The sequence below is a fragment of the Lycorma delicatula genome, chromosome 4 (genome assembly GCF_047948215.1).
Source record: "Lycorma delicatula isolate Av1 chromosome 4, ASM4794821v1, whole genome shotgun sequence".
Classification (NCBI taxonomy): Eukaryota; Metazoa; Arthropoda; class Insecta; order Hemiptera; family Fulgoridae; genus Lycorma; species Lycorma delicatula.
Genome location: NC_134458.1, coordinates 162,580,413 through 162,593,599, shown reverse-complemented (window position 1 = coordinate 162,593,599; position 13,187 = coordinate 162,580,413). Strand labels below are relative to the sequence as shown.

At 28.9% G+C, this 13,187-nt stretch overlaps 1 protein-coding gene across 1 annotated transcript in view; it reads right to left on the bottom strand.

Annotated features, from left to right (window-relative positions):
* Positions 1 to 13,187, bottom strand: part of Blm (Bloom syndrome helicase) — a 101,323-nt gene that overhangs the window by 80,049 nt on the left and 8,087 nt on the right. Inside the window, exon 3 of the mRNA XM_075364633.1 lies at positions 4,777 to 4,817. Coding sequence (XP_075220748.1) covers positions 4,777 to 4,817 — 41 coding nt within the window. The remainder of the gene's footprint in view (positions 1 to 4,776; positions 4,818 to 13,187) is intronic.

The following is a 13,187-nucleotide window of genomic DNA, read 5'->3' as shown; positions in this document are numbered from 1 at the left end:
CGGAGTGGCGACTATGTAGAGAAACAGCGTAACTATGTAAGTACTTGTTACAAATAAAAAATGTTTTATTTTCACTGTGGTTTTAATTTCGTGACCGATCGGATCTTGAGAAAAAAATAACCCTTGTAGTTTTAAAGTAATATATATGTTATATATATATGTATGTATGTTTTTCCAGGGAATAATGTAGGCATTTAAGTGCAATTAAAATAATAATTATTCCAAAATTGTTAAAAAAAATGGAGAAATAATTAATATAAAAACAAATGGTTCATCTATGTCTACGAATTAAATATTTTTCAACATTGGAGGTGCTAGCAGTAATCAAGGAAGGAAGACATTAAGAAAGGCTCCAGCCCTTGATTTGATCACAAGATGTTAGTAATGCTTCCGTACAAATCCAGCCGGTAGATAACAGACCTTTACAATGGGATCCTCTGAACATGTATCCTTCTGAGTGGAAGGTATGCCATACAGGGTCCCAAAGCCAGTTAAACCTCTTCATGACTATAAACTACTTTCTACAGACCTATAAGTTTTCTACCAATATGAAGTTGTTTGAAACTATACAAACTTGCATAGAGAAAATTATTAAAAAAAGGTTTTTTTATTTTTCATTTTATATATTTTCTTGTTCTGTTTGTTTGTATAATTTTTTATTTGTATTTCAGCTGTAACAGGTGTAAAAAAATTATAACAAGATCAAGATTTGATTCAGGCAAAAGTGAATTTTTTAATTACTATGAAAATGAGTAATGAATTGATAGTAATGAAAAGACGAGAAAAAAATATTATTTATTTTCAAACAGAATAAATGTGACAGTGACAAGCAGCGTAACCATCTCTACAGATTAATATTTTTTTTACATTTATATTTGTTTTTTCTATAATACAATAAAAGAATCTGTATATTTGTTTATATATATATATATATATATATATATATATATATATATATATTAGTTCATTTCTTAAATCATTAATTTCTTTGAAATCAGTTTTTTCAGATATCTGAATATGAAATTAAATTAATATGAATCTAATATGAGTGATATTAATATTTATATAAAAATAAAATTATTGAGGTGAAATAAAATAATATATAAAATTGAAATGAAAATTGTTATAAAAAGATTATTAATTTTTTATTATTATTTATTTTTATTAATTATTAATTTTATAACTATCTATGTCTACAAATTAAATCTTTTTCAACACTAGAGGTGGATGCTACCAGTAATAAAGGAAGGGAAGACATTAAAAAAGACTCCAGCCTTTGATTTGATCACTCATAATATGTTTAGTAATGCTTCTTTACCAGGCCATCTGGTAGAAAACAGACCTTTTCAATGGGATCCTCTGAACAACATGTTTCCCATCTGAGTGGAAGGTCTCCTATATAGGGTCCCGAAGTCAGTTAAACCTCTTTATGATGTTACTTTCTACAGACCAATAAGTTTTCACCAATACTCACAAAGTTGTTTTTCCACAGGCTTTGGCCTTTCTTGGAGTAAGAGGAGATTATACCATATCTTCAATTTGGCTTCAAGAGTGGGCAGTCTGCCATTGAACAGATCCATAGAGCTGTTACCACTCTAACCAGGTGCTTGGAAGAGAAGAAATACTGTAAGCAATGTTTTACCTGATTTTGACATGGTTTTAATAAATGTGTAGAATAAGGAAATTAATAACTTTTCATTTAGTTGCTTTAAAGAAAAAGAATCAATACTTTTTGTAAAAATGTATAAATGAGTTTTGTAATGTATAGGCAATTACATTTAATATCATTATATGACACTTGATTGGAAATGTCAACATGAAAATCATGGCAGACAGTGGTCAACAGTTTTTCAAAATTTTCTTCTCTGTATCTCTAAAAGATTCTTCAATAGAATCAGATGACAAGTGCAGAAATACATATTCAAAGGTAGAACAACAGGTCGTAAAAGTGTGCTAACAAGCGTCAATAAATTGATTTTACCATCCGTAGTTCCTCGTACAAAAGAAACCTACAATAACATTCAATTGCTGTTGAAATTGAAAAACACATAAACAACATTTAACTTTGAATCAGTTTTAAAAATTCTAATCATGATCAATGGTCAGCAAACAGCAATATTTCCATGCCCTTACTGCTTCATTTCACTGACTGAATTGAGAGAGCATAAGTATATTAATAATAATGTAACTAATGTTGTTTCTAATAACGATAATGATTTCTATCTTGCAGATCACTCGTCAACATTGAAATCTTATGGAGATTTGAGCAAGGATTATCAGCTGTTTTTTTCCTTGAGCAAAAATAAAAATGTCGCTAGACTCTGCCACAGCACTGTTAATCCACAATCATTTGACTAGCACGATAGCATTTACATTACTCAGAAATGTATTATTCTTGAACTACATATTTTACAAGGGTATATCATTTGTTTTGGTTCCTCTGGTAAGCTGTGAAAAGGCTTTGGTATAGCCATCTAAGTTAAAGCTTGTTCCCAAATATTATCAAGGAGACATTCTCAAAGGAAATGCCTGCAGAGTAATACTGAAAAAGACTGACAAACTTCTCAATCCAAGGATTTATGGTGACTTTGAGCCTTTGAGATTAGTGCCGTATGTTTCAGCATTTAAAGCAATGGACAAAATTGTGAGCACTTATTTTTCTACAAAGAAAATTTCATCTATAGAAAGTGAAGAGCTAGATAAGCACATAAATGAACTATGCAAAGCATTTGAAGCAACAGATATCTCAAAATCCTTAAAAATCCACGTAGTTCTAGAATATATGGCAGAATGTTTCAAGTTTTTGGAGAGTGATGGACTGGGCCACTGGTCTGGGCAAGCAGGAGAGTCAGTCCACAGAAAATTTTTTGATTATTGAAGTAAGTTCAAAATAAATCTGTTGGATGACATATCTTATTCAAAAAGATTAAAAAATGCTGTGGTTGAGTTTTTCAAGTTTTCTTCACAGCATATCTAAATAAATATTTATTTTTACCGCATATATTTGTATATTATGGTACAAATAAATAAATTCTTTATTTCTGCTATTCATTTAATTACTCACTACTTCTTTCCTTTATTTACAGTTGAAAAATTGTAATTTTACTAAGCAGAGGTGTGGAAATTAAAAAATTTTACTGTTTGGAAACAGAACAATTCGATTAGTTTATATAAAAAACAAATAACTATGTTTGTTAGTAACATATTTATATAAAGATTTATGGTAACAAAATCAAAATCGTATGTGCAAGTTCATTCACTTGTCCAACTTAATTGATAAAATACGAAAAAAAGTTTTTTGTGATTTTTAAAAATGGTAACAGACAGGATTTTAATTCAAATGGATTTTGATGCTGTGTAGATGCTCAAATCGAATGCCACTTTCAGTTTTCTTCTACATTTTAGTTAAACCTATCGCAACTTCTAGAGCACCAAGAGCATAGCAACAAGATAAAAGAAAAAAGAAGAGCAAATTGCTTTCATAGGTTTTTTTCAGTGAAATATGAAACTTAGGCTAGACTAGAGAAATAAAATGAGGGATTGCTCTTCAAATTTTAAGTAGATTTTACACACTGCACTAATATTTTATTACATTATAGAGAATCTTGTGCAGTGAAATCAGTTTCTTTTGCTTATGATGATGTTCAGAACAAAAAATAAAAAAAAGTTTTGAATATACAGTCAAATGCTATTCATGATTTTTTTTGTAGTTTGTAAAGACATTACAACATCAGTAACAAAAACAAAATAGTTTAATGAAGTATGAATAATTTTTTGGTTAGGCCAGTGAACATAGAAAAAAAAGATAAATTATTCAATAGTTTTAAGAGGATGGCTCTATTACAAATGATCATGAATTATTTGCTTTTAATAACAGTGGATTTACATCAGGAGATTTTTATCAGATCCTGATAACAATTCTTTTATTAAAACCAATTTGTTTCTAAACAGATGACTATTTTTATCTGTTAAATTGTAAACTTTTGTTTTCACTGTTCAGAGCTACTACCTTACTTATGCTACTGTAATCTAAGCTATAATTTGAAAATCTGTTTAAAGGAAAATGGTGACATGAAGCAGAGCAGAGGTCTGTTTATTACCAAATCAAGCTTAAAACAATAATGGAATTAACCTGCAGATTTGAGAAATTAAATATACTGTCATACATTTATTGTTACTTTAAAATAAACATCAATTTATATTAATCAATCTCTTATAAAATATTTGTACTATGTTAAGGATTAAATATTAAGGGTAATAAAGATTAAATGTTCATCCCTAATAAATATTTACTAAAAACTAAATTTGTATTTTTAATCATTCATCTGTATTATTCTTATATCTATTAATCTGTATTCAATAAAATTATATATTGAAACATTTTGTAAAGTTATTTAAATACCCGAACCACAGTAAGAATTTCATAATAAATTATTTTTACAAACAATACATAATAAATAAATATTATTTATAAAAGTAACTCAATCAATTATAGAACTAACAGATAAATAAATTTAATGATTCACTAAATATTTAAAACATAAACTAAGCAAAATTATAACAGAAAAGTAACAAAAACAATGGGATTTTAATGAGATGTTACTGTCTCCCTCACTGAGAGAGAGAGGGGGAAACTCCATACAGCACCAGACAGCGTTTACAGTACTTTGCTAGCAATCCATTTTAATACATCAAGGTGGTTGCTAGTGACAATAAATTATGACCTAAAGTTTATAAAACAAATAAATAATAGAAATCTTAAAAAGAGTGTTATACCTTATGATTTAATGTCTTTTCTCTTGGAAATGCCTGATCACCTAAAAAAAAAAAAAAAATTTCAATCATACACAAACACATACTCAGCAATACTTCCTAGTACACAAAAATAAAGATGTGTTAATCTTTTATAAATTACTACTTGTAAAATAGAAATTCTATAGAATTAAATAATGGATATAAATAAATACTTTACATTAACATTGAATCTGTATTGTATGAATAGATGTATTTATTTTTGCATCAAATAATTAATTACTAGTGCAATATATTAATAATTTATAATTGCTGTTAATATAAAAAATAAGTGTTGTAAAGTGATAAATAAGTACCGATTTAAAGAGTTTAAAAATTTAATTTAATTTACAGGGATGTTGAAATGATAATTCTCTTACATTATTAAAATTGAATATTCTATTAGGTGTCTAAGCATTTAGAGTCAAACTTAAAAAAAGGATGTAGAAATAAGAGAGTAAAATAATGCATAAAATACAATGTTTAACTAGAAGATAAACGGATTCATAACAGTCATCACTACAGAAAATTGAAGCAAAGAAACAACTGGATATCATCCCAATAATAAGATTACACTTTTATACAGGGCAGATTGGAATATGGATCGGTTGTCTGGAATCCATTTCTACAATGTACTTGAATTCAATCTAGATTGTGTAGAATAAATTTCTACGATTCTTATATTCAAAAACTTTTGTCTTTTGAGATATCACACTCAGAATCTGAGATAAAAATTTAATGCTGAATCCTTAAAAGTAAGGCAGGAAATCACTTCATTAGTACTTTTTTTTATAAATTTATGAATCATTTGGTGGAGCTTCCAACGCTACTGGAGCATGTTTGTTTGTTTGTTTGTGCCTCCAAATAGACCTAGACGGGATTTGTTGTTTGTTATTCTAAGAAATATGGTCAATCATTCTCTATCTTACCTCTTAAGGGACTGTATCTTGTCAATAGATTAAATCAAACTATTGATATATGTAATAACAGGGTTTATCTCATTTTGTAAAGTTATATCAAAAATTGTTCTCTAGCCATAGAAAATGAATAAATTATAAACAGTATCTATTCTTAGTCACATCTAGTTTAGTTAGTTGAAATTTAATTATGCTGAAAAATTTATAAAATTCAATAAAATTATTATGTGGAACAATTGTTAGCTTTTGTATTACTGTTAAATAAATAGTAAAACAACAATTGATACCAAGAGGCAAGACACCAAAGAAGTCAGAGTCCTCTGCTAGAAAGGTCTTGGTCTGTGATTTATCACAGACCAAGACCTGTGCTTAATTTTCATCAATTAACTTTTAAAAGAAAAATATAATAGTAAACTTTATACATATAAAGTATCCATAAAAAATATAATAAAAATTATATATTGATATTATAAAATATTAAAATTCTTTTTCCTTCCTGTTCAATCAGTGGCAATTGTAGAAGCGGATGTGTTGGTTTCTCTTGCTGTTTGTTGATTTTGCGAGGTTATTTAAACAGTTTTAATCACTAGTTTGTATTACATCTTTTAAACATGGAAAGCGTTTGTGGAAAATGTAATAAGAGTTTAGCTGCAAATGGTGAACATGTTATGTGTAATAATTGTGAGTCACTATTTCATTATAAGTGTAGTGTTAACAAAACTACCTACATTAATATGACTAAAGAAGAAAAAGAAGCTTGGCTGTGCAAGGTATGTCTATCTAATAATTTCATATCAGGTGATGTGGGAGAAATTTTAAATTCTGTAAATAATAAGTTAAACTCTCTGTTAGACTGGAAAAACTCAGTTAGTAATGTAGAAAAATCACTTGAATTTTTTGCAAAAAAATATGATGAACTTCTAAACAAGGTTTTGGAGATAAAAAAAGAAAATAAAGACCTTAAAAGTGAAATAAAATTTCTCAATAAAATTGTTAATGATCATGATAGGCAGATTTCAGATTTACAGATAAGTTGAATGATTTGGAACGATATGAGTAGAGGATGAATTTAGACATTCAGGGTATTTCTAATCAGGGTATGGAGGATGTGAATGGGATATTACTTACCTTGCTGAATTTATAAATGTTAAACACAGTTCTGAGGACATGCATATAGCGTACACAGGATTCCAGAAAGAAGATGCAGATTGTTAATACAGATCCATTACAGGGTCATCAAGGATTCATGGATTGAATGTGCATGAAAGAAACAAAAATAAGTTTTGCGACTAACTAATTGTGCTGATATCTTAACCAGTAATGGCAATTCAAATATTTTTTTTAACGAACACATGTCTTATTTTTTCGGTGGATTATTTAAGGAATGTAGAATAAAAGCTATAGAGAAATTGTATAAATACGTTTGTTTCAAAAATGGTAAGATTTTGTGTAGAAGTGAAGGGGACTTGAAAATTATTAGTATTAGAAATTACAATGACTTAAATAAATTATAAAATGTTATTTATTTCAAACTATCACAATATCATATTGTAGTTTTGTGCTTGTACAGTATATTTTGTGCTTGTACAGTAGTCCATAAATAATAGCTTATCTAAGGATTCATGCTCCATAGATAAGCTATTGCTATGCATATAGCATGAGGATCTTATGCACTGTGGGAATGTGAGATCTGATGAAATTGAGCGATTACTTCCATAAATGGAGACTTCAGCCTAACCCAAATAAAAATGAGGTTACAGCATTCCATCTAAATAATAAAGAAGCCGTAAGGAAGCTACAGGTAACATGTGACTTTCGACAGAATCCAACTGCCCCATAATTACAATCCAATATAACTGGGAATCATTCTGGATTGGTCCATGACAATCAAACATCAGTGAATCAGGTTATCTAAGAAACTTGGCTCAAAAGTGAACCTACTTTGCAAGATTGCAGGAAGCAAGTGGGGTGTGGACTCTACGTTATGCTGCACTCACTCTTGAGTATTCGGCTGGTGAATATTGCACCCCTGTGTGGGAAATCAGTGCCCACACAACAAAGATTGACGTGCAGCTCAATGAAGCCATGAGGGTTATCACTGGTACTGTTACATCTACTGCCATTCAGTGGTTGCCTGTCCTGGCTAATACTGCTCCACAAGATCTGAGGAAGAAAGCAGCTAAGATAGACTTGCTCAAGAGGATCATTTCTCATAAGAACTCTTCCTTGTACGATGCCCTACAAGATCTACCAACAACTCGGCTGAGATCACGCAAACCACCCTGGGCTGATTTAGAAAGTATCAATTCTGTTGATGTGGCCTCCAGGAGGCGACTACCATGATGTTCATTGACTACCATGAAATGACCCAACAATGTTTACCTGGTTCAAGATCCAACAAAGAAAGTTGAGGGAATCCAACTACCGCGCCAAACCTGGTTGAGGCTGAACTGCATTAGGACGGGTCAAGGGAGGTGTGGTTACACCTTGAAGAGGTGGGGTTTCCGCTCGTCTGCTAACTGTGACTGCGGAGCAGAGAATAGAACATATTGTTACGGAGCGCCCACTTCGAGCATTTGACGGTGATCTGGGGAGTCTACATCAAGTGATTCAGAGTGCTCTGGACCGGTTGTCAAATTTGGACATTTCCATTTGATTGTGGATACTTTTGTGTACTTGTAAAACCATACGATATATATATATATATATATATATATATATATTAAAAATTTAATTTAATTCCAACCATTCCTCTCACTTACAATATCTTATCATTAGTATTTGTTTTTTCTCAGAATATTTGAAGTTTATTATCATTATTTCTACTTACTATAAATTAGTATTGCTATTATTATTTATAGTTAATACATAAAAAACTGCTTACCAACAAATGAATTCACACGTTCAAGCACTTTCAGAATTAATTTCCATCTTCAGGAACTGACATTATTCATCATATTTGTAACAATAATTAAAACTTCACATGTTAATTGTATGAAAGTTGTGATACTGCATAATTATAACAGCTGGTCGTTGTATATTTTAAAATTATGCCAATGTAAACGTCCTGTCAATTTGGTGGTCTCAACTGTTATGTTAAAAGGTAATGGTATCAGTTTGGCCAGCCTAATCTATAGTTATTATTTAATACCTGCCTGTATAAATGTCGTTATCAAATTTTGTCTTTATCAATTTATTATTACAGTACTGAAGTATATCAATAAAGCTGTTTGGGTCATAACTATGGTTATTATTTATATGTTTAGAAAAATTTGATTTATCTATATGACCTTTGTTTATACAATTTAGAATGCTCTTTTATTCTTTATTGAAAATGAATGATTGGTCATGCCAATGTACTTTAAATTGCAATCCACGCATTTCAAACTATATATTTCTTGTTTTTCCAAATTGACTTTGTTATTATTTTTTAAGGATCCATTATATATATATATATATATATATATTTCATTATTTTGTTGTTAGTTACATAAGCAGTTCTTATCCGAATGATTTAAATATTTTGTTGGATTTTTTATAAGTTACATTATATTCAATTTTAGCATAATTATTACCGTTATTATTATTATTAGTCAATTTTATTCTACCTTTTATGTATACTTTGTGTTTTATTTTATTATATAATTTATCTATTACATTTTTATTATATCCGTTCGTAATAGTGATGCATTTAACATTATTTAATTCATTTTTAACTTTATATTATCATTTTTTAAATATTTTGATGCTCTATATATTAGAGCATTAAGTGTAGCCATTTTTTGGTTCCAAGGATGAAACACACTACAATGGATTATTAATGTGCCTTGTTTGGTGGATTTCCTAAAAATGTTGACATCTAACTTATTATTATAATTTTTGTTAATTTTTAAGTCCAAAAAATTTATGCTACTGTTGTTTTCACGGGATAAAGTAAATTTGATGTTATTTATAGAATTCATTTCATTGAATATTTTGTTTTTCTAATCACTGTATTGATGATTTAAGTAATTAATATGTCATCTACGTATCTTTTATACAATAATATTTGATGATTTTTAAAAATATTATGTAAATTATTGTTTTATAAATCATTCATGAAGATATTAGCTAATATTGCTGAAAGTGGTGAACCCATAGCAATACCTTTTTCTTGTATATAATATTTACTATTAAATTCAAAAGAGTTATATTTAATGCATAAATTTTATATTATTATTTTGTTCATTATATTGTTGTCTCTTTTTAATATTGTTATTGATGGTTCTGTTGGTATTGATATTAGTGTACATATCTTTTATATCTAATGTTATGAGTTTTGTTGTTGTTTATACTTATGTTATTAATTATATCTACTAATTCATATCCGTTTTTTAAATTATATTTATTATCGATTTCAATATATTCTTTAAGAGAATTGGATAAAAATTTACTTAGTGAATAAGTGGGTGAATTAATACAATTCATTAAAGGTCTAATGGGCATATCTGTTTTATCAATTTTGGGTAGTGCTTTTAATGTAGGGGCTTTTGTATTAGTTAATTTAAAGTTTTGTTTAATACTGTATATTCATCCTTGAAAATGTACTTACATTTTTTAATGTTATAAACAATATCTTTTTTAATTTTGTTTGTAGGATCCTTAATTTCTTTAAATTTATTATTTTCTATAAAATTATTAGTTTTTTCAAATATATATTATTATTAATTATAACCAACGTGTTAGTCTTATCAGATTTGACTATAAATGAATTATTTTCTTTTAATTTGTTATTTATGTTCTTATAAATACATATATATATATATATATATACAAGGTTGTTCAAAAAATACGTAGACTAACATCATAAAACAAAATGTACTTTATTTAGAAGTTACTTGTCTGGGTCCCCTTCAAAGTACTCTCCTCCCCGACGCACAAACTTATCCCAACAGTGTTTCCACTTTTGGAAACAGTCCTGGAATGCTTCTTTTGTGATGTTCTTCAGTTCCTTCGTCGCATTTGCATCAATCTCAGGAATCATCTCAAATCTTCTTCCTTTCAAAGGTCTTTTGAGTTTGGGGAACAAGAAGAAGTCACAAGGAGCTAGGTCAGGTGAGTAGGGTGGGTGAGGAAAAAGTGATCGTGTGTTTGGCCAAAAACTCACGAGTTCTGAGGGCTGAATGGGCTGTAATGTTGTTGAGATGAAAAAACCAGTCACCACTCTTCCACATTTCTGGCCTTTTTGGCCAGATAGCGTCCCGCAGACGTTTGAGAACTTCAATGTAGTAAGTCTGGTTTACTATGGAGCCTTGGGGGAGGTACTCGTGATGAACCCCCACTGGGAAAATTGAACCTTTGTTTTGTTGTCATAACCGTACACCCAAGATTCATCACCTGTTATGATCCTTGACAAAAACTTTTCATCTTCTTCTGAACGTTCAAGCAATTCTTGATAAGCCTGGACGTGATGGGCTTTTTGGTTGTCCATCATCAGGCGTGGAACAAATTTCACAGCAATGCAGTGCATCTTTAATTTTTTGGTCAAAATCTTGCAACATGATCCAACTGATATCCCACACTTTTCAGCAAGCTCTCTGATGGTCAGATGTCAATTTGCCTGAACCAGGGTGTTGATTTTGTCACGTGTGAGTCGTCAGTTGATGTGGAAGGACGTCCAGGATGCTCATCGCCTTCAATCGACTGACGACCATATCTACAATGTCCATGCCACTTAAAACATGTAGCATACTTCATAGCTACGTCGCCATAAGCTGTCTTGAGCATATAAAAAGTTTCACTCACAGATTTTCCGAGTTTAACACAAAATTTCACAGCAACTCTTTGCTCGTTCAAGTCACTCATTCTAAAATCTGCCAAATGAAAAAAATACACTTCACAAACAACCGCGTAGCTAAGCAACCAATAATGATATTTGCAATCAAAAAACTGCATTGTAATCAGCTGATCTGTACAAACATAGCAACACCAAGCAGATTTGACTGGAACCAACTGGACCCGAGCAATTCAAACAGTCTATGTATTTCTCGAACAGATGTCATATATATATATATGATTATTTTTATTTATATGTTTATATTAATAATTTATTTTATTATTTTTAATATTATCAAGAACATTTAAAAATTGATTTCTCAACTTATTTTGATTATTTATGTTATCAGTTTTGAAAGCATTGTTTTCCACATCTATAATGGTATTTTTGATAAGTTTGTTTTTATTTAATACTGGTAAATTAGATTTATAAGCGTGTTTAATTAGTTAATTTCATTATCATTTAATTCTATATTAGTAGTGTTGACCATGTCCTCTCTGAATTTATGTTCCTGAGCCGTTGTATTATCATATATTACATCATTTATGTCTTGTATTTCCATTTATTAGATTATTGAATTTCTTGTTCATATTAATATATTTAGTATTCATTAGTTTATTAATTTTTTGATAGAAAATATCATATATTTCGTGAAAAACTACATATCCCAATTTAAAAATCAAATCTGAATGCATATTATATAGTTATATTAATAGTGGCACGGTAATATAATATTAATATAATAACAGTAATAATTACGCTAAAATTGAATATAACTAATAAAAATAATTAAATCATTAGGATTAAGAAATGCTTACGTAACAACAAAATAATAAAATACATAAGTAATGTGGATCCTTCAAAAACAATAACAAAGTTAATTTAGAAGCACAAGGTATATATAGTTTGAGATGCGTGGACTGTGATTTAAAATACATGACCAATCATTCATTTTCAATAAGAATAAAAGAGCATCTTAATTGTATAAACAAAGGTCATATAGGTAAATCAAATTTTGCTAAACGTATTATAAATAATAACCATAACTATGACTCAAATAACTTTATTGATATACTCGATTACTCTAATAATATACGTAATACTAATATTTAAAAAAAATACCATATATATTTAAATAATAATAAATTGATAAACAAACAAATAAAATTTGATAACGTTTAATACAGGAAGGTATTAAATAATAACAATAAATTAGGTTGCCGAAACTGATCCCATTCCCTTTTAACATAACAGTTGAGACCACCAAATTTAAACGATATTTTACATTGACATAATTTTAAAATATAAGACAACCAACTCTTATAATTACACAATATCACAACTTCCATACAATTAACATGTGACGTTTTAATTGTTACAAATATGATAAATAATGTGAGCTCCTGGAAATGGAAATTAATTCCAAAACTGCTTGAATGCGTCAAATTCATTTGTTGGTTAGTGGTTTTTTATATATTAACTATAATTATATACTTATACCAACGAGTCATGCTTAACAAAATTATTATAAGTTATTATTATTAATTACTATTGCTGTATGTTATTTATATGCGTTCTCAAACAATTTGAAGTACTGTCATTTTTATTTTGGTTTATCAATATTATCTAGTTATGATGTTATTAAATTGCCTCTATATAATACT